The 27,409-nt window shown below is 49.5% G+C and overlaps 2 protein-coding genes across 3 annotated transcripts in view; one reads left to right on the top strand and one right to left on the bottom strand.

Annotated features, from left to right (window-relative positions):
• Positions 1–27,409, top strand: part of Ift140 (intraflagellar transport 140) — a 90,473-nt gene that overhangs the window by 45,805 nt on the left and 17,259 nt on the right. The window lies entirely within an intron of this gene.
• Positions 1,030–26,998, bottom strand: Tmem204 (transmembrane protein 204). The gene is made up of 3 exons (XM_075941522.1): positions 26,077–26,998; positions 14,494–14,649; positions 1,030–1,811 (listed from the first exon to the last, which is right to left on the bottom strand). Exons 1-3 carry the CDS (start codon positions 26,354–26,356, stop codon positions 1,567–1,569), a joined length of 681 nt encoding a protein of 226 aa, XP_075797637.1. The 5' UTR covers positions 26,357–26,998; the 3' UTR covers positions 1,030–1,566.

Here is a 27,409-nt window from a genome sequence, read left to right as displayed (position 1 = left end):
CTGATATATCATAGCTGATATATCATAGCTCAGTCTTTCCTGGATAATTTTCATGTACTGTGGACATGATGGAAGCCTGAAGCAGACTGCATGGCCACTTTTAGACCTTTAATATACTTTATATAGGCATATACACAATACTAATGTGTATGGGCACATACATGGTATTGGTGTATGACTAGAAATAAAAATGCCTTATAGAAAGAGACAAGTGGGGGGAAGTCATAGCTAAATGCTTGAATCTGTGTGCTGTAGTGGACACGCACTTGCTCGTTTCTACACAGTGTGCTGTGTGTTGCATGTGGCCAGTCCATAAATGCTTACCTGTCATTATCAGTCTCTGTATGTGTTTAAAGTACCGATCTATTTCACTGTTTGTTCTGACTAAAGATAAAGCTTTGGCACAGGATGGGCTTCAGAATTTAAACCGATCAACTTTAGTCACTAGAAGTCTAAAAGCAACAAACTTGACCTTTATTAGGAAAGGCAGCCAGAGGAGAGCACCTCACTCCTGGCTTTCATGGTCTGCCAGTGCCAGTTTCCTTTGATGCATATGCCAGCAGTGACTCCTGCCTCCTGCCGGCCATGAGGAGCTATCTAACAAGGGTGCACCAGGACCTTGGTCACAGATATGGTCAGGCAGCCCTGGGTTCTGTGGGCCTTTTTTAACCCCAGAGGTACATATTTCTGGGAAGGCACAGACTAGGAATCCAGCCTGTCTGAAAGCAGTATGACCTCTGGAGGTATCCAGTACCTGCCCTGCCCTGGGTGGAGAGAGACTGAAGGTTTTCCTGGGGAAAACTGTCATATTTCGTCCTTTCCATTCTGTTTGTTGATCTGCTGTGACAGGCCACAGTTTTCAGAGGGCATGAATGTGGACTTCACAGATGTGGACGTCGGGGTTGCACAAACCATGAAGTAGGGATCCTTAGTGAGGTCTTCTCAGCCCTTTTTAGGTCATCCCACAAAAGTCTCAGAAAAAATGTACAACTATGGATGGAGTTTATAAAACACAAGTTGTAGACACAATTCAGAGGCTTCTGTTTATTTTAACTTAGACAAATAATCAGGAGAAAAACGTACACTGCTGACCTGATTCTGGCGTAAAACCGTTACCACCTGTTATAAGTTCTGTTCCCCTCAAGGATTATCAGACCTTCACGGAAAGCTTCCTGGATGTTCTGCTTTGTAAAGTTAACTAGGGATGCCATCTTAGTAGATGCAGAATAAATTAACCCCAAATGGAGGTGGAGAGCAAGGTGCCCACACTGCCTCCTTCCCTGCCTCAGCTTCCAGTCTCCACCTTTTAAACCTGCATGATGCGAAACCGTGCTGTGCTGGCCAAGGAAGATTGTGTCAGAATAGGGTGGCACACATGACATATAGACATAATATATTCCTATGTAACATAATACATGTACATGAGTATCATACATATGTATATATGGGTGATCCAAACTTGCCCCACACCTCTGCACGAGCAGGGCCTGGAACAGGCTAGGCTGTTGGTTTCTAGACTATGACGTTACACTGGTTATTCATAGAGAAAGCCCCAATAAGGTGTTCTCAGCATGGAGACTCTACATAGTCATTATCCAAGCCACGGCGAAACCGCGCTGTGAGAGAACGGCTGATGACGATCACCCGTGGTGCCATGCAGTCCTCCCTCCTGTGAAGAATGTTCCAGATGAGCATCGCAGCCGCCAGGGTGGCCAGAAGGCAGGCACCAATGTTCAGGTAGCAAGACCAAGATAAGTTGGTGTAAGGACCAATTCTGTAGAAGGTCACCAGCCCGATGACCAGCACGAAGCCTACAGAGAGGAGAAAATAGGTCAACAGGTTGCATCTGAGCCCCCAGGAGGCAAGCTGTCCTTCAGTGCTGACCTCCTAGGATGGGGGCTGAGCTACCTTGTGTCAGCCTTCTTATCTCTTGCCCTTTGCACCAGGGAGGTTGCAAGAGAAGACAATAGAGGGTCCTCTCCCGTCAACCTCTGGGCATCATGCTTGCTCTTCAGGGTCAGTATGGCTTCTACAGTCCCCACACATGGCAGGCAGCCTTCCCAGCCCCAGACAGAACCATCATTTCGTTAAACTGAGTTCAATTACCTCTGACTTTTTATAACTGCTTAATTCATTTGAAGCAAAAACAGTTCTTCAATTTTATCTGGAAACAGACAGGCATTTGTTGGTTTAAATCCCTGTAGGGGAGTTTTCATACTCATGACTCTGCTGTGAGAGGGAGCAGATGTTCCCTCTCCTCTGATCAGGGTGACCTAGAGCCCACACCTGGCAAGCATGGCCAGGTTGGAGCCTGGCTCGATGAAGTTTCTGCACCCCGATAAGCCTCTCCACTGACGCGCTAATCAGAATCAGATCAAATCAAACCGAATTAGAAAAGCTCAAATTTAATGTGTACCAATGCTCCCAGATGGCTTTCGTGCACCCCAGAGAGGAGCCGGGGAAGGAAGACCAGAAAACCACGTGTTTGTTCTCCGGAGGGGAGTCAGTTTAAATACCCAATGGAGTGGTCTTGAGTATCTCTGGGGAAGGGTTATTGTTTGGTGGGCTTTCTCAGGGGTGGAGTCTGGACTGAGGTAACTCTCAGAGGAGGGTGCTTAGGATAGAACTTCCAACTGAACATTCCAGACTCTTTGGATATATGGATGCCAGCAACTGGGGTAAAGCCTTAACAAAAACCATTCCAGACTTTTTGGGTATATGGATGCCAGGGGCTGGGGTTAGGCTTCCACCCAAACACTCAGGTCCAGTTTTGAGATGTTTGGTTTCCTTTCACTTCTAAAGAGTTTCCCTCTTCCCGCCATCTACCTGTGCTCTGCTGCTTTTTCCTTCTGTGCCTTCCCTCCTCTTAATACCCGTACACTACACAAGGGGGCAGGAGGAATGAGCCAGGAGCTGCTAACTGGTTAACAATCAAGAGTGATACAACTGTCTTGATTACTGTTTGTTCCTCTGCTTTTGTGACTAGACCTCACTATAAGCCCAGGCTGGCCTTGAACTCTTGATCATCCTCCTGAGCACTGTACCACCATGTCTGGCTCTCACTAATTCTTTCCTCAAGGAATGACAATGACTTGAATTGTGGTTCTGATAATAGGAACATCTCAGTTTTTGCCCAGACTGTGCCAGGTAGGATATGAGGAGGACACAGCTGCACAACAGAGAAGGCAGCACTGGGAGATTTGTAGGTCTTGGTGGTGGAATGCTGCTGCCCAGAAGCTGGTCCTGAGGGACAGCTGCAGGGACTCACTAGGTCTGGGAGGCTATAGGGCTCAACTCAGTTGTAGGAGCAAGAGTGAGAAGGGCAGGATAGAAACAGGGTATGAGAGGAGGGAGGAGGACACAGGGATTCCATAATGCCCCTGCCACAGACCAGTGCCACTTTCTTCCCCAGCAACACCCTACAACCATTTAACTGGATCAATCTTTCTTGTATGCAAAATGCCAGACTCTCCCATCACTGGAGTTGGTCTCGGTCAAACACTAGCCCCTCAGGTTCACCCAAATCCCTTCCCGGAGCTCTGCTAAGGAGAGCCCTGCCGTTGCCCTACAGCCCTGCATATTGACATCTGCAAGTCTTGTGAATGTTCGTTCGGTTCACTCACAAAAACACCACTGCTTTCCTTGGAAGACAAAATCCTGAGGGCCCAGAGCGAAGAGAGACAGACTGGAAGGACAGGGGAATCGTAGCTTTGACTTTTCCAAACATGGCCGTTGTTATCTCATCCTCATTGCACCTTCCGGAAAGTAAGAGCTGAAAGAGTTTGCTTTCCCCCCATCTTGTCCTAAATTATTAAAACTCAAGTTCCTTAGCTGAGCAATGGTGGCGCACGCCTTTAATCCCAGCACTGGGGAGAAGAGGCAGGAAGATCTCTGTGAGTTCAAGGCCAGCCTGGTCTACAGAGCAAGTTCCAGGACAGGCTCCAAAAAAAAAAAAAAAAAAAAAAAAGCTACACAGAGAAACGCTGTCTCAAAAAATCCAAACAAAAACCAAACAAATAAAACAACTCATGTTCATGTTGATTTGTGGAATTTTTCATACATGAAGAGCTATTGAAATTTGCATTCCAAACTGGGTGTGGTAGTTCATATCTTTAATCCCAGCACTCAAAAGGTAAAGGCAAGTGGATCTCTGAGTTCAAGGCCAGCCTGGTCTATAAAGCTAGAGGACACGCGGGGACACACACACACACACACAACACACACACACTGCATTCCATTGTGCCACCTGTTTAGTAGAGGCAACTTCCCTACCCATGAAGAATGAGGCTTCATGCTACAGACATTCATGTTAGTAGAGTGAGCAGTTGGAGCTGGTGTATGTCTAAGGCATGTAGAAGCACTTTCCCGCTGTCCTCATTCTCATGTCTTTGGACGTGTTTAACAGCCAGAGGAGTTTATGCTTGTGTCAAGACTCGGCAGAGGCTGGAACTGAGGCTTAGCTCTTATGCTGTTAAGGAAGAGTAGCCCCCCCAGAGAACTGCCATAGAGTGGGAGGCTGGCCTGGTCTGCTGCCTATACTGACTTGTCTGTCAAAGCGTTCCTGTGTTGTTTTGTTTTAAATCAGAGTCCAATACCCACACCTCCTGGTATGGTAAGAAGCCATCAGATGCCATCTTTGTATTCTTGTGGCAAGGCTGAGAAGAGGTTGGAACAAGGAAGGATATGAAGCCTAAGGAAACAAGACCAGGCAGAAAGAAAGGTGTCAAGAGGGTGGACAAGGAGGAGGAAGCATGGCTAATCAGTGGACAGTTGCTACCTACTGTCTACCTCCTCTCCTTTTCCCAAGTTTCCCTTTTGGTCTATGAATGCTAGGAAACATTTTTAAAATTTGATAGGGCTGGAGAGGTGGCTCAGTGGGTGGAATGCTTGCCGTGCAGAGAAACTTAATTCAGATTCTCAGAACTCATATGAGAGCCAGGGTTTACAGTGTGAGCTGTAACTATAAGGGATGGAGACAAGCAGGTCCAGAGGAAGGAGAAAAGCACACACTAGGCAACCATCCTAACCCAGAGGACAAGCTCCAGGTCTAGTGTCAGTGTCCCAGCTTTAGATCCTGTCTCAGATAAGATGGAGGATCCAGTGAGGTGACCCAGTGGGTAAAAGCCTCTTGCTGCCCATGATACAACCTGACCACTGAAATTCAATCCCCAGAAGAGAACCAATTCCACAAAATTGTCCTCTGCCTCCATGCCCGCCATGCATGTGCCGTGACATACACACTCCGACACACACATTGTACATGCACACAAATGATATTTTTAAAAAGGGCTAGAGAGAGGAAGATACCCAAAGTCAACCTCTAGCCTATACACATACAGTGTTCATTACACATAGGTACAAGATTTTACATTTTTTGCTGAGTGGCCCCAACTTTACAGTTATAATATCCAACAACATCAAATGGAACAGATGAAGTAACTGACTGCCACAGCCTCAGGGTGAGCTACCACGCAGGGTCAAATACCACACAGCCCCCTGTGTGTCTTGGAGTTGGTTTGCATCACTGTTATGTAAACAGAAAGGATCTGAAGGTAACCCCTTACAAGAAACTTTCTCTTTTTTTTTTTTTTTTTTTTGATTTTCGAGACAGGGTTTCTCTGTAGATTTTGGTTCCTGTCCTGGAACTAGCTCTTGTAGACCAGGCTGGCCTCAAACTCACAGAGATCCACCTGCCTCTGCCTCCCAAGTGCTGGAATTAAAGGCGTGCGCCACCACCGCCCGGCTTTACAAGAAATTTTCTTGTCAGGCATTGGTTGCACATGCCTTTAATCTCAGCACTGAAGAGGCAGAGTCAGGTAGATGGACCTCTGTGAGTTTCTCTGTGTAGCCCTGGCTGTCCTGGAACTTACTCTGTAGTCCAGGCTGTCCTCGAACTTACAGAGATGTGCCTGCCTTTGTTTCCCAAGTGCTGGGTGGGATTAAAGACGTAAGCCACGAGCGCCCGGCCACTTTGATCTTAAAGGATGATCAGAATTAGTCTCCCTTAACTAGAGCCACCACCTGGCGAGTCTCCTAAGGACTATGTTAGGCATTAGCCCTGGAGCTCACAGGATAATGAATCTACAGTTCTACCAAGGGTATCTATCCGAGGAAGCTAAGAACTAGGTTTACCCTCCCAAAGATTGTGTTTGATTGTTTCTTACTACACCAGAAGGTATGGGCATTGAACTCTGATAAAAAAAAAAAACCAACACAGGAACACTTTGACAGTCAGTATAGGCAGTAGATCAGACCAGCATCCCAGTCCCGTGCCAGTTCTCTGCAGGGCTACTGTTCCCTAACATCATAAGAGCTAAACATATACTAACTGTGACAGGCCAGTGTCCTTCCCCCTGGGAAGGCATAAGATGCAGGCTAGAAAACGACCCCTCTACCTGCCTGACATTCACCAGTGTCAGACACATTGACAGTGAGCTGTTAATCTCTCTCTCTCTCTCTCTCTCTCTCTCTCTCTCTCTCTCTCTCTCGCTCTCTCGCTCTCTCGCTCTCTCGCTCTCTCTCTCTCTGGCTCGCTCGCTCTCTCTCTGGCTCTCTCTTTCTCTCTCTCTGGCTCTCTCTCTCTCTCTCTCTCTGGCTCTCTCTCTCTCTCTCTCACTCTATCACTCTCTTCCTTCCTTCCTTCTTTCCTTCCTTCCTTCCTTCCTTCCTTCCTTCCTTCCTTCCTTCCTCTTCTTTCCTTTGTTGGGGTGGGGTGTGCATGCCAAGCAAGTGCCCTACCACTAAGCACAATCTGCAGCCCTTCCTTTCTTTCCTTAGACCCAGCATAGTATGCTTAATAATACATTGTTTCCATGGCTAGCTATATTATTTATCATGTACACAAATTAGTTTCAGAGAATGGATCTGCTTCCAGGAATACCATGTAAAATGGAAGAACATTTATTGTGTTGATAAATAATTAAAGAAATGTAAATTTGCATGTGCATAAAAGACCTGGTATAGCCCTCTATGTCCTGAAAATATAAGTTGGAAGATAAAAACTGTAAATTTGGGTTGGGTAGATGGATCCGTTGGCAAAATACCTGCAATGCAAGTATGAGGATCTGAGTTCAGATCCCACAAAAAACAGCCAGGCAGTGAAGGCACACCCCTTTAATCTCAGCACTCAGGAGGCAGAGGCAGGCCGGATCTCTGAGATCAAGGCCAGCCTGATCTACAGAGTGAGTTACAGGACAGCCAGGGCTATAGAGAGAGAACAAATGTTTTGTACGTGGCTTGTTCTGTGAGCTTCAGTTCTGTCATACATCAACTCTGACCACATTAGAACACATACAGACAAAGGGGAAGTAGAACAGTCTGTTCATTCCCAACACCGGGAACCCTGTAGGGAATCTCAGCATGGGGAGCTAGGTGTATCAAGGCCAGCGCAGGAACATGTGTCCTGCAAAAGGGGACCTGATACACTGTAACGGGCATAGCTGCAGTCCAAGTCCTGCCCTGAGCCAACAGATGAGACGCTATGGACTAAGATGGGTGATACAAAGAAGTCACCCCTTCCATGTGTCATCAATAAAAAGCAAATGAAAATATGGGAAAGCAGAGACGTGTCACTCCGTGAATTCGTGCATGGCTACACGAGCTCCTGTCCTGTGTGAGAAGGCGCCTGGAGTCAGCTGACTCAGCATATTGCAATACAGACCTTATTCTGAAATAAGGCTGGCTTCTTCTTGTGGACTTCCTATGCTTGAGAGACGCAGGCCTGGGTGGAAGGAGATGGACCAGTAGGCTGAGGCTGGCTTTCACTTGGAGTTCTACTTTCATTACCCCTAAACTAAGTTAGTCCCTAAAGAAGGCTCCCTTTCTCCTCCGTGCCCTTTCCCCTGGAGACTTCTCTCCCCCAGATTCTCAGTGATGTAATCAGCCTGTCCAGAAACCTCCCAAAGGGAAGTGCTTCTGAGAGTGCTGTGTTCTGCACATGGGATCGGTTCCATCTCTATGAAGTCCCGTTGCCAAAGCAAACAGCCTTTTCCTGTGCCATGGCCAGTGGAGGGCGGTGTGAATTCCAGCACAGTGGAGAGCGTCCCTTTCCTCTCTTTCTTCCTTCCTGCCTTCTTCCTGGGGCCTAAGCTTCTGTCACAAGGTCTTCCTTTTGGAATGACTGTCAAACATATACACAGGTGGCATCAGAGGAAAGACACTGGGGCTGACCTCTGGTGCTCCTCCGCCATTGAGTAAGCCAAGGGCCTGTGCCTTAGCAGGAACATGACTGGATTCTAATGAGCACACTGAGAAAGGGGCAGTCGCAGACACCGCCAGGGTCGGCGTGTCCAGCATGTGCATGCAGCGAGGGAAAAGGAACAAGCCAGGCCCCTGTCTCTTTCATCACTAGTCTTGAATCCCTGTGTTAAAAGACCCAGCACTACGTGACAGAAAGCTGAGTTTTTGATCCAAATGGTTCTTTCTGGTCGGAGGATCTGAGGCATTGAGGAGTAAGGGATCGTGTTCTTCTCAAGCTCCCAAAGGACTCAGCTGGGGAAGGAAGACAGGGAAGAGAGATGAAGCATAGCTAGGATGCAGAGTAGTGCTTGAGACCAGATAGAGAACACAGAAAAGAAAATTAGCCTGACCAAGCCGAGTCCAAGCCACGGATACTTTGCCACGACAAGATCCACAAGTCTAAGAAAACATCAGATCTCCCACCAGCTCCTAAGACGCCATTTCAGTTCGTGTTTACCAACTCTGTAAAGACTAGAAGAGTAAACAGCCGGGTGTGCGCTTAAGTCTTGCCATTAAACCTTACAGTTACCAGGACAGGAAGCCAGCACGTGTGACACGGGAGAGGCTCTGCTGGTTAGCTGTGGGGAGTTTTTGGTTTGTTGTTGTTAGGAGAGGTTGTTTGTTCGTTTGTTTGTTTTGTGACAGAGTCTTACTGTATAGCCCTAGCTAGCCCTGAACTTGTCGTGTACACCAGGGTGGCCTCTAACTCACAGAGATCCACCTGCCTCTGCCTCCCAAGTGCTAGGATTAAAGGTGTGCGCCACCCACCATGCCTGACCTCTGGCAGTTTTGACCAGATACAAAACCAGCTGAGCCAAGATATAAAGAACAACCCAGAGCCATGTTGACAGTGGTCTTGGTGGCTGCTAACACCTGTTGACTAATAAGTGTGTGAAGTAAAATACGCTCTGTAAATGGGCTTTGCAAAGGTTGAACTGCAGAAGCCAAAGTGCAAGGAGTCAGAAATGGGCACGTACCCGCCCACCAATTTCAGAGAGCCAAAACTGTGTCACAGAAGACTTGGGCTTCCATAAAAGGAGATTTCTTCCCCAAGTATGATGGAGCATGCAGGTAATAGAGCACCCAGGAGGGAACACATGAGTATTGTGAGCTTGAAGCCGACCCAAACTTCATAGCAAATTGAAAACCTATGTGAACTTAATGACAAGAGACTGTCTCAAATAGCCAAAGACTAAAGTTGGGTATGGTGATGCATGCTTGTAGGAACCACTTAGAAGATAGGACAGCCTGGACTATATAGTGAGTTCCAGGCCATCGTGAACTACATGGAGAGCTCTGGGCTAGCCTGGGCCCCCTAATATGACTCCATCTCAAAACACATAAAGCGAAATATAAATTGTTTTACTTTTTTAATAATTGAGGTTGTAATTCAGTGATAAAGTGCTTGTCTTGCAGGGCGGTGGTGGCGCACGCCTTTAATCCCAGCACTTGGGAGGCAGAGGCAGGCGGATCTCTGTGAGTTCGAGACCAGCCTGGTCTACAAGAGCTAGTTCCAGGACAGGCTCCAAAACCACAGAGAAACCCTGTCTCGAAAAAACCACACAAAAAAAAAAAAAAAGAAAAGAAAGTGCTTGTCTTACATGCACAAAGTCCTGGGCTCAATTACCAGAACATAATACTCATATATACAATACATACATGTTGGAAAAGAGAGAGGCTTAGCTTCCTTCCATCATAAAGGCAGTTATGAATAATTAATTATGAAATAACTTGTACGACCCACATTCTCCCTGGATGCCCCAGGCATCAGGAAGAGAAATTGGTGCTATATGCCATGCTTAGCCCTTTGTTGTTGTTTTGTTTTTTTTTTTACTATATACTGCCATTGTCCAAAGAGATTTGGAAATGGGTTATATAAACTATAATAGTAATGGGTGTGGAAGAGGAGCTTTTGAAGAATTCAAGTGCAAAGCATGGCCTTCGGGATTACACATTCACTGCCACTTTCCGAGACCAACTCCCTCCTGAAACAAACTGTAGAACTTTCTAAGCCTGGCACTCCATAGGGAGGATAGCATACGCCCTTGCATGTATCAATAGTGCCACACTAGCATGACTACGGGGGAGTGATGACCTCACCAGCTTGACCCTGTCTGTCGTACCCCCACAGTAGACTCATTGGGCAGCAAGGCGCTAATGGTGGCAAAGGAATTGCACTTTCGATGTGCAACTTTATCCTAGTAAATCATTGGCCCCCAAGACATGCAGAATCAACCAGCTCTAGAGGGAAGGATAGCTCACCCACCCCGTGCAGGGCAGGGGAGCCCAGGTTCTGCGCTAAAGAACACAGAGAACATACATTGGGCATGGTGTCTCCTCAGTGCGGGTGCGTGTCACCACAGAGTTTTAGGGAAGGATAACAGCACTGGTGACCTCTGAAGACAGTATACCTATGGATCAGAAAAGAAGGTCATGCGCCCCGCCTCATATTCGGGTGACAGAGGATGAGGGGAGTCAACAAGGACTTGGTAGTAGGCAGAGCCGGGTGTGGGACCCTTGACCTGTGCTCGATCCAGCACTCTAGCTGGGGCACACCTGAAGCATTCAGAAGTCCTCAAAAGCCATGTAGTGCTGAGGTGCCTCCTAAGCAGAGCTGTGAAGCCACCCCAGTGTAGAGCAGAGGAAACAAACGGGCACACAGAGTGGGAACATGAGCTTACAGCACCTCCATATGCATGGACCTCTTGGAGAGGCCAGAACAACAGCACTCAGCCCCAATGTTAGGAGCCAAATGCTCAGGACCCTGGCAGGTCCAGCTTCTCATTACAGACCCTCCTGCTGGGATCATGAGGGCACTGTTGCTCAAGGCACTGCTGAGAGGGTTCTGTATGCTGTATCTTCCTGAGCTGACAGTCAGCTGATTGGCACGCTAAATGGGCCTTGCATGGGAGACAATGGGAAACCCTGGCATTTTTTACCCTATGCTGTGCTAGTTACCACAGAAAGGCAAAAAGGGAGGAGAATGAGAGAAAAGAAAGTGGAAAGAACAAGACAGACCTTGTGGCACTGCCTCATGGTGGCGGAATAACTGTCAGAGCCACCTCCCCTCCTTGTGTCCCATCTTCAGTGGGCACATCTCTAACTGTGTTGAGCTCTTAGGACCTGTCTCCATGACAAACACACAGCATGCTGCTCTCACAGGAGAAAGTCTGGCGTTTCGGAGAGCAGTGTTGAGGGCATGGAATAAGGGTCATGAAGGAATTTTTCCAGATTTCAGGTAAAGCAAAATCAGGCTTGGAAAGCCCTTAGCAGACCTGGGGATGCCATTGCACATATGGGGTGGGTATAAAAGGGTAACACCAGATGAACCTGCTCACAGTCCACGAAAACAGTAGATTGACCCTGCTGCCCCTGACGTTGCTGAGAAAGGGTCCTCAGAACTGCGGTTCTCGCAGGGGGAGGGATGGTCCTTTTACCAGCCCAGGCTTCTGCTGACTATGGTCCTGGTGCCCAGAGATGAAGAGCACATAGCCAGTGAGAGCGCAGGCAGACAGGGAGCCCTCCCTTGAGTTTGCTGCTTCTGCTGGTTGCCAGGGTTTCTCAGCCTCCTCAGTCAATCCACATACTTTGCTCTTTCATTAGCATCTTCTTCCCCCTGCCCACCCACCTCGCGCCCAGCACTGGTCCGCTTGACAACAGGTAATAGCAGGCGTTTCCTCGTCCTGTGACAGGACATCCTGGCGCCCCACAGTCTCTCCCTGGCTTTAAAACAGACCCAAGCACAGGAAAAAACCCGGCTCTAAAATTAGCAGTGTGATAGAAGAAAGGCACATAGCAGCTCTCTGTACTGTTTGTCAATGAAACGAGTCTAAACAGGCCAAATGCATTTCCTTTTTGGGCAAAACAGACCTGTCAGGGGTATAGTCAGATGCAGAGGAACAGGGCAGCCTGGGAGGCACAAGAAGCTTCCCAAATTGCCCCTGGGGGCCACCGCCCTCAGTGCGCTGTGCTTTCTGTTGGGCTCCAGCTGTTGGGGAGTTTTTGGACCGAGATGGTCTAACCTCTCCAGAGGTCATGCTGGCCTCGAAATACTCAAAGTAGGGGTGTACCCTTCTGGAGGCCCTGATACATCCCCTCCAAGACTGCCAAAGATAATTTAATTTCAGTTAATGGAAGTTTCCTCACTTTGATTTTTCTTCAATGAATATTTGGAAGCAACACTATTTTCTCACGAAACAGATGCTTTCAGGAGACTGTTGTCAATCCTGCCACCAGACCCACGTTCCGATGACTCCAAGTAAGAGTCTGCAGGATGGTTAAGGAAGATAGGCAGCAACGGGGCTGATTACCACACTAGGAGTAGTTCCACAGTCAAGAGCTAGTGCAGAATTAAGAAAACAACAGCGAAAGAACTATTGTTCTTTTTCTTTTTTGCCACTAAGATGTCTTTTAATTTTTTTATTGGTTATTTTTTGGGAGGAGTTGGTTTAGACAGGTCTCAGCATGTAACTCTGGCTGGCCTGGAACTTGCTGCGTAGACCAGGTTGGCCTTGCACTCACAGACATCTGTCCACCTCTGCCTCTAGAATGCTGGGATTAAAGACATGCATTCCTAACAAGATGTCTTTTTAAAGCTCAGCTTCTACTGTGATGTTTTCAAAATCTTCCATTTCTTTCTTGAGAGGACAGATTCAGATGGTGGGGGCTGTCGCTTCAGTGGGAAGAAGCCGTTTGTTGTGTGTGTGTGGTCAGTAGAGGGCGAAGTGAGAAACCTCTGAACATGTCCCATGTTGTACGTTCAGTGGTAAAGTTGGGAAGAGGGCAGGACTGACCCTCAGTCACATCTGCATGTTTCATCTCAGTGTTCCTCATCACCAGTGGGAGCCTCAGAAATGACCTTGTACTGCAGCTGGGTGAGCTGCAGCTGGCTCTGTCATTGCTCACATTCACATGGGTAGAACCAGGATACAAATCCAGCTGCCCTGCCACTGAGCCCTGGGTTCTTCCAGTTTTCCCAATCCTCGCAAGCCCCACCCCCATCCCTTCCTGCCTCTGACTGGCCACAGGGAAGTGACTTTGCCAGGACCATTCCGCCACACTATTCTTAGCATTCAGGGTAGCAGGTTTCCTGACTCCCACCAGGCGTTCTCTAGCACATAAATACCGGTCAACCTCATTCTGGAAACTGTTTCTCAAGAAAGATAAAGGCCCAGGATCCATTATTCCTAGAATGATTCACTTCAGACTTCCTGCCATTTCCCCTGTTAGGAGTGTACACTGGACACAGGAATGGCTGGCATTCTAGGCCAGAAAGGAAAGGTCGATTTAGAGTGTCCACACCCTGCTCCTGTGCACATGTGGGCCCTCGTCTGTCTGTAGACTGCATAGCTGACATCCTCAGAGAGCTGCAAGATGGTTGAACTTCACCTAGTTCATGAATCGAGCAGCGCTGAGCCCACAGGAGGGAGCAATGGGACAGCAGCCATGACTCCTACCACAAGTCCAAGCCTTCCACAGTTCTGCCGGTCACTGGGTCACTGCTTATGGTGACACCACTCTTAGCCTTTAAAAACAGCAAATTTTCAGCTGGACGCCTTGGCGCACGCCTTTGAACCTAGCACTCAGGAGGCTGAGGCAGGCGGATCTCTGAGTTCAAGGCCAGCCAGGGCTACTTAGAGGTCTTGTCTCAAAGCAAACAAACAGATAAGAAAATAACAGCATATTTGCTCCTACATTATCAATCTTGCACACAGTACCCAGATTGCTAGGCAGGTGGGTGGCTGATGCAGTACTGAAAGACAGCTCTGCTCTCTGAGGACCCAGTGTCATGCAAGGCCAGGTTGCAGTCAGCATCTGTGTTACAGGTAGGATAGGAGCATGCATGCATGCATGGGTTGACATCTGTTGTCCACTCAGACAATGTATAACATGTTACATGAACTTCTTACTGGTCATGAGCAAGTGTGTGCCCCAGCCCAGATCAGGCCCCAGGAAGCCTCATTTCCAACAAAGCCCCGCCTTCAGCTGGGCTGGCTGGGACCACGCTGGGTCTGTTTCCCACCTCTGCCATAAGCCAGCTGCTTCAAATGGACATCAGGAGCACACTGACATACAGAAGGGCAATGTGATACAGATTCTGTAGACTTTGGGGAAAAAAGCAGAGCACCTTCCTGCAGCCGAACCTCAGGCTACCCAGGGCCCTGGGGTACTCTTCCATGATATCAAAAAGGCCCAGCAGTTCCACCAGCCTTGTGGGGCCACAGTGTGGCTAATCTGCCCACCCTGGGTACTTACTTGCCAGCTGGAATGCAGCAGCCATTGCCTCTTCCCAGCACTGGGATTCTGGTGACATCAGGGGCAGGCCTGTCAGCCCAAGGAAGAAGGTAAGCTGACCCACGGCAAGTGCGGCTGTGGCCACCAGGTTGCAAGCACGCATCATGTCAAACTGTACTGTGGGCCAGAAGGAGGGAAGGCAGGTGGTCAGTATGGTGAGACACTTAGGGAAGAGCCAAGTCAGGTGGAAAAGCAATGCAAACAGCTAGTATCTTCTCTGAACAGAACTTTCTGGAAGCACCTCACTTACTCTGGAGTCTTCGTGCCATCCTGTCCTCCTAGCTTGGCTGCAGAGGTCACGTCCCACCAGGGCTGGAATGCTGCTCTGTTATTTGAGTCTTTGTGTGTGTGGTACGTGCATGTGTGTACACGAGGTGCAGGGGAGGGGTAGGCTTGCTTGTGTATGTGCACTTGGAGGCCAGAGATCAACTTCAGGTGTCTTCCCTACTGCTCTCTAGCTTATCTCGGCCGGGCGGTGGTGGTGAATGCCTTTAATCCCAGCACTCAGGAGGCAGAGGCAGGTGGATCTCTGTGAGTTGGGGGCCAGCCTGGGCTACAAAAGCTAGTTCCAGGATAGGCTCCAAAGCTACAGAGAAACCCTGTCTCAAAAAAAAAAAGAAAGAAAGAAAAAAAAAAGAAAGAAAGAAAGAAAAGAAAAGAAAAAGGAAAAAAAGAAATAGAGTCTCACCAGTTCAATTTCTCATCATTTTGGCTAGACTGGCTGGCCGCTGAGCTCCTGGATCCTCCTGTCTCTGCCCTCCCAGTTCTGGGGTTACAGGCGTACTCCACTACACACAGATTTGTTGTAAGGGCCGAAGATCCAAATCCTGATCTCGCACAGCCAACAGTTTACTCACTGAGCCATCCTCCCATCCCCTGGCTTGCATCTTGAAAAGACAACTATTCCGTTTTCACTCCAGTGCTGTGTTATAATGGAAACTAGAAGGGAAGGGAAGTCCAGGCAACAGCAGAGGGTTTGGTTTTGGGGTTTTGTTTGTTTTATTTTGTTCTCTCCTCTCTACACAGCCCTAACTGTCCTGGGAACTCATTCTGTAGACCAGGCTGGCCTCTAACTCACAGATTCCCCGCCTCTGCTCCGATTAAAGGTGTGCACCACCAAACCCAGCTTAAAACTCAGCATTGTTACCTCTCCCTCCTATAGGCAAAAGTCTTGAGCCTATAACATTAAGTGACTTTACTGGGCCTCTCTGCCAGCAAGGGACAGAGCAGGAGCCAGACCTGGGTCTGCTGAACCAAGGCTCCCACCCCATTTGTCTCTAAGGCCCCATGTCCTTCCTCTACCAGCAGCCAGAGTGGTGCTTCAGCCCTTGTGCCTGCCTTCCCCCAGCACCTTTCTTTTTGTTTGTTTGTTTTGTTGTGGGGAGGTTGTCGTTTTCGAGACATGGTTTCTCTGTGTAGCCCTGGCTGTCCGGGAACTTGCTCTGTAGACCAGGCTGGCACCGAACTCTTAAGAGCCTCTGCTTCCCGAGTCCTGGGATTAAAGGTGTGCGCCACCATGCTTGTCTTGCCTCCCCTTCTTTTGCTCCCTGCCTTACACCCTGGTCTGAGGAGATGAGCACGGCAGAGTGTAACAGGTGAGCTGTAGCGGGAGAGGCATCTGGTCCAGAATTTGGCTGTGCCCCCCGTATTAAATGCCACACCAAAGCCCATACTGTGAGATGGGGATGCTGGCATGGCACACTGACATTTATAGGCCCAGGTTGCTCCTGAGCAACAACAAACATATCAGTGGAGACTGCTAGGAAGGAGGTGGACCCAGGAGGAGCATGCCAGTGCAGCCTCGTGCCCCCTTGTCCTGTGGTCTGGCAGCGGTTAGGGAGTTCTGATTCACAGACTTGCTGCAGAGAAGTCAGTGCTCAGCTCAAAGCAGGCCTCGAAGGCGGGAAGTGCTATTCTCCCCAGATTTGAAAGACCGGTTTTCAGAATTAGGTTGCCACAAATGTTATCATCAGAAACACAAGAACTGAACAGAAAAGAGAACATAATCTTCCGAGATCCCTGAAGAACCTGTCCTCCAGGGCTGCTGTTGATTGTCTTTCTCCTAGGCATGGAGGGCATGGAGGGAACAAGATGGGTGGCCTCTCTTGTGTGAGCTACCAAGTAAGGCCCTACTTATAGAGACCTGGAGATCCCCTATCCTGCTTCTCACAGAGCACCGAGAGGCAACCCAAAGAAGGGGCAGCCTGCTTCACCTCCGTGGGCTTTTAAATGGCTAGAGGGTAACTTTGAACCATTACCACCAGTATTGGCAATTCTGTTTGGTTTGATCTAAATGTGTATTGATAGGCAATATACATTTATCAAATAGCTGAGAGCTCTCAGGCTCAGTGTCTGCCTATCCTCCCATCTCATGCAGGTTCTGTATCTGGGCAGATAGTGAGCTCTCCTGCCAGGCCTATGGGCATCTTGCTGTCGCTCTGCCATTCAACCCATTCCCAAAACCCCACCCTTCCACCCAGATTCCCCTCACCACACAGTAAAGGCAGATTCTCAAGTCTCCTGCTTCTTTGCCTCTCGTGACCCAATCCAGTAGGTGACTATGTAGAATAGGGTAGAGCCTATGAGAACACAGGCCTGGAAGTTAGAATTCCTAGACCTCAGAAGTCGCATCCAAATAGCCAGAGACCGCTGTGCACTTTTCTGTTCTTGGAAGCTGACTTTGTCCAGCAGTCAGCCTCCATACAAATGAAGGGCAACCCCGGATGAGAAACAGCTTGTCTCCATGCTGGGCCAGTAAGCGTGTGAAGAGCTTATAACCCCTATGGCATCTATGAAGTAAGGTCCCCTTTCCTTCAGTGCTTTCACAGACCATTATGGCAGTTCGAGAGAAGTCATCTTACTCTTGGGGTGCTGTGACATGTGCCACACCCCATCTTCATGCTGGACGGTGTCTGACTCCTGCTCCTTTCAGGGCCATGTTTATATTTAGGCTGTGGAGTTACACGGCGTCATCCAGGGGTTCTGTGCCACTTCCTGCGACCAAGGGTCAGTCTGTCCTGCCCATTGTGTTTTAAGCTACTTCCTGTGTGGAGAACTCTCCTGTCATTTGGAACTCGGGGGCCCTTTTTAGATCTCAGGCTTCCAACTTGCCACCTCTGATGTGGGGGCAGCACACACGGATGTGAATCCAGTGAGCCTTGTGCACTGGCTGCTTCTATGAAGAGTTCTGTGGACGTACAAATCCGTAAGCTTACTGGGCAGTCCAAACAGCCCATGCATCTGGTGGGCCACCAGCACAGGATGCCACCAGAGCAACAGCGGTTGCCACTGACTGGACCTTCTTTCCATGCTGGGCACCTTAGCAGTGGCTTCTCTCCTGCTTTACTCACAGCAGAGCAGGCAGCCTCCAGTGGGCCCTGCTCCTGGTGATGGAGAATTATGTTCTTCAGTGTTAGAGTGACCATCAACCAGAAGCCGGATCACTTAAGAGCCTAATGCAGCTGGGTGATGCTTCAGAGGGGCACGAGGCAGGGCCTGGCGAGACTGACCAGGAGGTGAAAGCACTTGCCATTGCATGCCTGATGACCCGAACCCACATATCACAATAGTTGGCCTCTGTTCTCCAGACATGCACCATAGCATGCATGTATCTGCATGCATGCATGTGTGCACATGCTAATAAAAATAAACCTAAAAATGTAATAGAAGGACAAGAGATGAACTAGGGTCTGGCACTTTTAAGACTCTGGTAGGAAACAGTCAAACGGGCATATCCCTTAGGGTATATGCACAGCTTAAAATAGATGAATGTGATCTTGGCCTCTTGAAAGATGTAGAGGAGGAAAATGTTCCTTGTGCAGAATGGTATGACTTTCTGAGGCCCAGGGAGTGTGGTTTCAGGGCCTGATGGCTCTCGCCTCCCACAGCAGACAAAGGCCTTGTAACAGAGCAGGTAGTGGTTGGGGTTCAGACTAGTGGCCCCCTCTTTTGATTTGCTGGCTGCACTTCCCTCCTTTACAGCCAGCCCGATAATGACCACACACTACAGGGGGATCAGCCCAATTTTGGGTGCTCCTGCAGGGTGCTCCGTCCATTTAGCAGGCTGCACACTCCAGAAAGCCCCCTCTGTGACCTGGAAAAGCATTGCTGACTGCCTACATCAACCTCCTTTCTTAACAATGCTCTGCTGTCTGTACGCTGGGCTTCTTGGTGGTGTTGATTTATTTTGCATGTGCATGCATGCACATGTGTGTGTGCATGCATGTACATATGGGGTATGTGCATGGTCACACATGTGTTGGAGTTTGTGGGTATGGTTGTGATTGTATTTGTATTTGTATGTACATGCGTGTGGAGACCAGAGGTTGGCATGGAGTATCTTCCTTGATCACTTCCCAGCTTATATGCTGAGGTCTCTTCACTTGATCTAGGTGCTCTTGTAGCTTTCCAGCTTACTCCTCTGGCTCTTGCCCCCGAAGATTCGAATTACAGGTGGGTCACCATGCCCGCCTGGTATTTACGTGGGTCCTGGGTCTGAACTCGGGTTTCATGCTTCCACAGTAAGTACTTTGCCCTCAGAGCCAGCTCCCCAGCTACCATGTATTGTTTTTACCCTGTACATCAGGGCTTCTTTTTTAAATTTATTGTTTTATATGTGTGTGTCTGCCTGCATGTGTAATCTGTGCACTGTGTGTGTATACGGTACCCATAGAGGTCAGAGAGGGCATGGAGTCACAGGTGGTGTGAGTCACGTGGTCTGGGGGAGCATGTGCTCTTACCCACTGGGTACCTCTCCACCCCAAACAGGGCTTCTTAAACTTCTCCCACTTAAAACCCCTGCAGTAATTTTGTTTTGCTTTGTTTTGTTTTTCGAGACAGGGTTTCTCTGTGTAGCTCTGGCTGTCCTGGAACTTGCTCTGTAGATGAGGCTGGCCTCAAACTCACAGAGATCCGCCTGCTTCTGCCTTCCGAGTGCTGGGATTGCAGGTGTGTACCACCACTGCCTAAAATCACAGCCCCTTTTTGTTTACATATCTCAGGTATATAGGTAGGTAAAGTGGGAATATAAGCCCAACTTTTACTGATAATAAATCATAAAGACATTTTAAAATAATGCTTTGGTATACATAAAATTTTACCACTTACTAAAGACAAAAGCAAATTTGTATACTAGTGAGACGAATGTGATTGATAAACAAATCTTGCCTGGCATGGTAACAAACGCCTTAAATCCCAGCACTTGGGAGGCAGAGGCAGGCGGATCTCTAAATTCAGGCCAGCCAGGGCCACACAGAGAAAAAAACCCTGTCTCAAAACATAATCAAAGAATTACGTTTGGTTGAACATTTAGTACTGTAGGATGTAGAGCATCTTCATTTCTCAGAGTTGATACAAATTTTGATTTTATAAACTTTATTTACATTATCTTATGTATTAAGAGTACAACAATGTGCATTTCATAAAGGGTGTGTAGAGATCAGAGGACAACGTTCAAGAATTGGTTCTCTCCTTCCACCTTGTGGGGGTCCAGGGATCAAACTCTAAATCTTTTACCTGCTTAGTCATATTGACAACCCCATATTTTTATTTAATTTAGTTTAGTTTTAGTTATTTCAAGACAGGGTTTTTCTGTGTAGCTCTGGCTGTCCTGGAACTTGCTCTGTAGATGAGGCTGGCCTCAAACTCACAGAGATCCACCTGCCTCTGCCTCCCAAGTGCTGGGATTAAAGGTGTGCACCACCACCACCCAGCTAGATCAGGCTGGCTTTGAACCCAAAGATCCACCTGCCTCTGCCTCCCAAGTGCCGGAATTGAAGGTGTGAGCCCTCACTGCCTGGCTGTTTCTGTTTTCTTTTTAATTATTTACTTACTTTTATGTTATGTGTATTGGTGTTTTGCCTGCAGGTATATCTGTGTGAGGGTGTCAGATCTCCTGGAACTGGAGTTACATACAACTGTGAGCTGCCATGTGGGTGCTTCACATGAACATATAGCACAAGATAGAAGAATTATGGTTAAAAGGGTTTCAGAAATTGTTAAAATTCTGTCTAAATGTGAAATAAAAAATTAATGATTTTTTTAAAACAATAGTCAGCAAATCAAACATTATAAAAGAGGAGAAATAGGCAATGAACGGTGTCTCTCACATCTTTAATACCAGCACCCAGGGCAGACACAGGAGGATCTCTCTGAGTTTGAGACTTGCTTGGTCTACTTAGCAAACTCCAGACCAGCCAAGGCCATATAGTGAAAGCTTGTCTCAAAAAGAAGAAAGAAAAAAATCAGTTACTATAATTCAATCCAAAGAAATAGCAGTTTGATAAATACATGCTGAGGAATGATGCTAGGAAAGATACCTAAAATCTTTGCTACTCGTTATGAAACAGCTGTGTTTCTGAAAGAGCAAGAAACTTAGTGGTGAAAGTGCTGCCATTCATAACATAGATCGAGCTGAGGTGTTTCAGTGCCGACTGTTGGCTCTGCATGGTGTGAGAACACAAAGCACACGGAAGTACCAAGTGCACACACTGTATGTCCAGGGCCAGGGCTCTAGGGAAGTACCCAGAACCGCAGGTGAGTCCTTCCACAACGCCTCAGATTCCTTGTCTGTTTGATTCGGAATCAGCTTTGGGTTGTTGGGCATTCAGAAACTTTTACCATTGCCCAATTTTTGTGACTCTCCCCACACTAAGTTATGCAACTCCATATAGGAACACGACCGGCCATTTAGGAGCTGTGACTTAATATAACCACCCAGTATCTGCTACTAAAGCATTGTAGAACTGGAAGGTGTTGAAATGTCATGTTAACAGTACAGGAACAGCATAACAGGCATCCCAAGCTTCATCCTGAAGGCTAGGAAAGGAGCTGAATAGATGACAAGGTGCATTGGAAAGAGAATGCCCCAAGTGGCTTGCTAAGGGGGTAGGCATAGTTGGTGCAGTGAGGGGATGGTGACGGGTGCAGTGAGGGGATGGTGACGGGTGCAGTGAGGGGATGGTGACCGGTGCAGTGAGGGGATGGTGACCCGTGCAGTGAGGGGATGGTGACCCGTGCAGTGAGGGGATGGTGACCGGTGCAGTGAGGGGATGGTGACGGGTGCAGTGAGGGGATGGTGACCCGTGCAGTGAGGGGATGGTGACGGGTGCAGTGAGGGGATGGTGACCCGTGCAGTGAGGGGATGGTGACCCGTGCAGTGAGGGGATGGTGACGGGTGCAGTGAGGGGATGGTGACCCGTGCAGTGAGGGGATGGTGACGGGTGCAGTGAGGGGATGGTGACGGGTGCAGTGAGGGGATGGTGACCCGTGCAGTGAGGGGATGGTGACCCGTGCAGTGAGGGGATGGTGACGGGTGCAGTGAGGGGATGGTGACGGGTGCAGTGAGGGGATGGTGACCCGTGCAGTGAGGGGATGGTGACCCGTGCAGTGAGGGGATGGTGACGGGTGCAGTGAGGGGATGGTGACGGGTGCAGTGAGGGGATGGTGACGGGTGCAGTGAGGGGATGGTGACGGGTGCAGTGAGGGGATGGTGACGGGTGCAGTGAGGGGATGGTGACGGGTGCAGTGAGGGGATGGTGACCCGTGCAGTGAGGGGATGGTGACCCGTGCAGTGAGGGGATGGTGACCTGTGCAGTGAGGGGATGGTGATGGGTGCAGTGAGGGGATGGTGACCTGTGCAGTGAGGGGATGGTGACGGGTGCAGTGAGGGGATGGTGACCCGTGCAGTGAGGGGATGGTGACGGGTGCAGTGAGGGGATGGTGACGGGTGCAGTGAGGGGATGGTGACGGGTGCAGTGAGGGGATGGTGACGGGTGCAGTGAGGGGATGGTGACGGGTGCAGTGAGGGGATGGTGACCCGTGCAGTGAGGGGATGGTGACCCGTGCAGTGAGGGGATGGTGACCCATGCAGTGAGGGGATGGTGACCCGTGCAATGAGGGGATGGTGACGGGTGCAGTGAGGGGATGGTGACCCGTGCAGTGAGGGGATGGTGACGGGTGCAGTGAGGGGATGGTGACGGGTGCAGTGAGGGGATGGTGACCCGTGCAGTGAGGGGATGGTGACCTGTGCAGTGAGGGGATGGTGACGGGTGCAGTGAGGGGATGGTGACCCGTGCAGTGAGGGGATGGTGACCTGTGCAGTGAGGGGATGGTGACGGGTGCAGTGAGGGGATGGTGACCCGTGCAGTGAGGGGATGGTGACGGGTGCAGTGAGGGGATGGTGACGGGTGCAGTGAGGGGATGGTGACGGGTGCAGTGAGGGGATGGTGACGGGTGCAGTGAGGGGATGGTGACCCGTGCAGTGAGGGGATGGTGACGGGTGCAGTGAGGGGATGGTGACGGGTGCAGTGAGGGATGGTGACCCTTACAGGGAGATATGTGTAATCGGTGCAGGGAGGGAATGGTAACCCGTGCAGTGACTCACGGGGCCAGGAAGAGAGTGCAGACTGACTGCTGGTCTGTTCTACCCTCTGCTCCCCCTTCTGTTGTCTTCCTCGCCCTCCCTTCCTGGCAGCTAGAGTTCCGCCATATTCCACGACAGACTCGCAGAGTCATTCACTCCCTGCGCCTGAGATCCCGTGAATCACAGAGTGCTGCAGAGCCTGCTCTGCTAAGAAGCACTGTCATTGTCCCTGCTGCCTCCCACCCAGAAGGCCCACCTTCTGCTGTACTGCCTGTTTGCACAGCTCAAGATGCCTCTGTAAGAACATGGCATAAATATGCCAGTCTGTCAGGCTACGTGTCCAGCTAGCCAGCCTGTCTAGGCAGCAATATTTGACGTCCACCATGGCACCATGGCACAAGGGGGTGCTCAGGGGCTGCCTAGGAGCAGGAGCTGAGGGCAGCAATAAGACCCTGGGTACCACATAACAGAGTAGCTAACTGGCCAAAAAAAAAAATAAATCCCCATGACTCTCTTGGAGAGGCCCCAGTATGACATGGGAAAGGCGTGGGGGCCTGAGCCTGACCTGGATGAACCATGTTTCCTTTCAGTGCTCTCAAGCCTTCTGGAAGCACAGAGCCCTTAGACCAGAGTTGGGAATGTCTTGGGATGGCCCAGGTGGTCTCTTGGTTGTTTGCAGTCAAAAAGCACCAAGTGATCCCAACTCCATGTGTTCTACAAGCAAGAACTCATGGCACAGAGCTAGCAGGAGGTAGCCCTGCCAAGTGGCCCCACCAGTGATAGTGAAAATTCTAAGAGTGGCCTGGCCTGTACTTTTGCCCCACTGCCCTAGGCTGCTTCTCATAATAAAATTGTGAGCACCTAGTCAGCCTTGTGACACCAACTGATATGCCCATAGTGCATTGGAGGTTTAAAAGTTCATTGCTCAGGCACGAAGTATGTTAGATGGCCGAATTAGAGCAGCTGCCTCTCCCCAGAGAATTGATTTCTAGAATCACTTGAGTCATGTGGTGGGGTTTTGCATGAGAGTCTCAAGGCTGGTCACAGATTTGATTTTAGATGGTAGCAGGTCATCTTGCAGGCTGGTGATACAGATCCACGGGTGTGGGCAACAGGCATCACTGGCCATGCGATTCCTATTGTCTCTGTCCACGAAAAACAGTGTGTGAGCTCACTTAGAGTGGTTGGCACAAGTGGGGAGCAAAGTTCATGGAGAGAAGATGAAAGGGAAGAGACCAACATCATCATCTCTACCTCCGAGCCCCTGGGCACAAAGCCAAACAGCCCTGTCCCCAGCCAGGGGGTTAGGGACCAGCTTCCCCTCAGGAAATGCTGACTGATGGCTGCTTTGTTCCTATTGCGTTTCAGTCTCAATGTGTGTTCAACTGTGTTAGCAACCAGAATTATACATTTAGCCTGTTTTCCAAAATTTTCATCCTGCAACTTAATATCAAGAAGCTTTTAAATATCTCTCTGCTGTTTGAACAATAGTTGCTACTCAGATTCATTGAGGATCAAGTACTTGCAAATGCCATATTAATTGCAAAAGATGTTTGTTTTTCTCTTTTTGAAACAGGGTCTCGCTATATAGCCCAGGATAGCCTGGCTTGATGCCTGAGTGTTAGGATTACAGTCATCCATCAGCAGCCCAGCTTAGGAAAGTGTTTTTAAATTGTCTAAGAAGCTCATCAGGTAGGCGAGAGACTCACATGGGTGAGCATCAGGCTCACATAGGCAGAGAACCGTAAGAAGACACAGGTCCTCAGGGCAGGAGCAGCTGTAACTGTCATGCCATCACATAGACATGGGCAGGGAGGAGGTCATAGAGGCCTGTGTGTTCTGAGGTAACAGGCCTCAGAAGAAGAAGAGTGGAAAGAACAGGGCATCTACACAAGATGCTCCTGGGATGCACCTGCTGGCGCACACAGGCAGGAAAGGGAAGCAGTACTATACACATATCACAAGGACAGCTGGACTGTTCAGAGTCTTTACAGTCCAGAGTGGAACTGGCTATTCTCAGAGCCTAGTAAGCCCTTAGCCTACACCTGGCCCCACCCCAGAAGATGTGGACAAAGCCGCACCCATATTAGAAGCTTGGTGGAGCCTTCAAGGTAACTAGCTTTTCTGCCTGGCCAAAATGGCCACAGAGAGAGAGCTAGAGCTCTCTACTGACATACACATCACACAGAGACCCGAGTTTGGCTGTTTGGCCTCCCATGAGACACCTAGATTCTGAGAGTGTATTTATATGTTTTGATCTTTTTCTCAGTAAAAGAGTGCCTGCCTGTCAAAACCCCAAGGAAGATGCTGACCTGCTCCCATTGTAAGCCTAGTACCTCTGTCAGTGAGATGGGGGTGCTGTTCCCGGTCTGTCCTGTGAACCCGATGGTGGAACAGGCTTGAGGCGACGGCCCTGAGCATATCACTCAGGCTTTCCAGAAAGTTCCCTGACAACATTGAGGGATGCCCACCTAAGTCTCATGCTTTCTCAAGGTCAATGTTACTTCTGACAGAGCTGTCTGACCTGCAGCCTCCCTAGCAGTTTGTCATAGAGATCGGGTACTTGTAAGCCAGACCCCTTGCCACTCTAGGGGTTGTCATCTGGAGAGAACTTGCGTGTAAACAGACATGCTTTCTTTAGGTAGTATCTTCATATTCATGCTTGTGCTCTCATACCTGAGTACTATTTTAAGTGAAGTTCCTCACCCCAGGGTAGGAGAAGAGAGCTGGAAGAGGAGAAGGCCACCATTGGGGTGGGGGAGGTAACTCTGCTCCGCTACCACGTGCTTCCTCTGGCCTCTTAGACATCCCAGCCAAAGTCTGATTCACTGTCCTGAAGACCCCGAATACCTCAGGAGTAAAGACAGAACTCATCCACACATTCTTACGCTTCTCATTTACTCCTTAGTAACACTCCTTTTTAACCGAGGAACAGCATCTGGGTTTGATTAGTACCCCCATCTTTCCTTCGTCAGCCACATGTAATGGCAGAGAAGGAGCCTCCAGCCACATGAAGCGAATCCCCTGAGAGAAGCCAGAGGCAAGCCTAGGCCCATCAGGGAAGCTACATAGCATTGCTTTTCAGGTTGGCACGAGGCCCAGGGTCCTTGACATCACCACTATCATGAACACAACCTCCCCTCATCTAACTACCTGAAGGTGACAGAAACAAGGAGACTTACGTTTGACGGTGCCTCGAGACTCCTGGAAACCTGCTGACTCCGAGCCCCATCCCAGCTCCTCGCAGTCATGTGTGTCCACCTGTCCGGTTCGGGCCCCAGGGCTGGTGCCTCCCTTACCCCTGTCCACCAGCCAGCAGGATTTCCACAGCCCCACGCTTCGCTTGCGTCCATCCTCCAGTGTCTGGTACACCCAGTTGGGGGTAAAGGCTGCTGCATTGTTGAGGATGAGGGAGACAAGGGCCACCAGCACAGCTGTGGCCACAAGTTTCTGCACAGTCATATCTGACTGCCAATACTGTCTATCTCGGAGAAAGTCCCAAGTCCCGGTCAGCTGCTGTGCATCCAGAGAAAGCCGAGCTGCTGCTAGGGGTAGCTAGAGGACATCACCACCCATCCTTGGGAAGCTATGCAGCAGCTCCAGCCAGGCGCATGAGGATGTAGACGGTATGGGGAGAAGCCCATGGGACAGGTCCAAGTGAGCTGCTCACAGCCCTGCCTTATCCTCCCTCTTGAACCTGAAGCAGGGATGAGCCTGTGCTGAAGCTGACTTCCCCAAGACCCATTCCAGGGAGAAATCTGGGGCCCCAGCCACACCAGCGAGAATCCAGAGTTGTAAGTGGGCCGTCTTCTTTGGAACAGAGGCCAGGGAGGCTGTGTCCACAGTGCCTCTTGCCTACAGCAACAGAAAACAAAGTAACTCAGGATGCACGCACAGTGTGGGAATCAGCTGGGTCACACTCCTTAGAATTGCCTGCTGGAGCCAGCCCGACGAGAGGAGCAGGGTTGTGGAAGCAGCGTGGGTTTGGCCTCTCTGCTGCCTAGCCCGTCTTGGTACCTCTGCCACGAGTGGCAGCTCCTGGAAAGCAGAATGCCTGTGCAAGGAAATGTGTGCATGCGCGTGTGTGTGAGCTCCCGTTTCCCTGTCTCTCAGCAGAGAGGAAATGGTTGTTTTTGAGGCTGTTTTTGGTGAGCAGGAGGGCGTAGCCAACTGCAACAAATAGCAGCTCTGCCACAGAGCCAGACACTAACAGGATGTGCTTCCTGATGGGAACGGCCTGCTCCAGCCCACCCCCTGGCTGCCCCTCCCACCTTCCTGTCCCATAGGAGTAGTCAGGGATGCCAGTCAGGACAGTCTTACCTACTGCCGTCAAACCGAGGCAGCTGTGCTAGGTCCAGGATCAGCTGATGCTAGGGGCATCACAGGCAGGCAGAATCCTAAGGACTGGGTGTTCAGCTGTCCATCCATCCATTGTCCCCTGCATGGTGCATGCTACGAGTTCCTAGTGTATTAGGCATGGTTAACCGTGGGTTACAACCCCTTTGAGGAGGTCTA

The sequence above is a fragment of the Microtus pennsylvanicus genome, chromosome 11 (genome assembly GCF_037038515.1).
Source record: "Microtus pennsylvanicus isolate mMicPen1 chromosome 11, mMicPen1.hap1, whole genome shotgun sequence".
Taxonomy (NCBI): Eukaryota; Metazoa; Chordata; class Mammalia; order Rodentia; family Cricetidae; genus Microtus; species Microtus pennsylvanicus.
The sequence above is the reverse complement of the archived record's forward strand: the minus strand, read 5'-3'. Positions and strand labels throughout refer to the sequence as shown.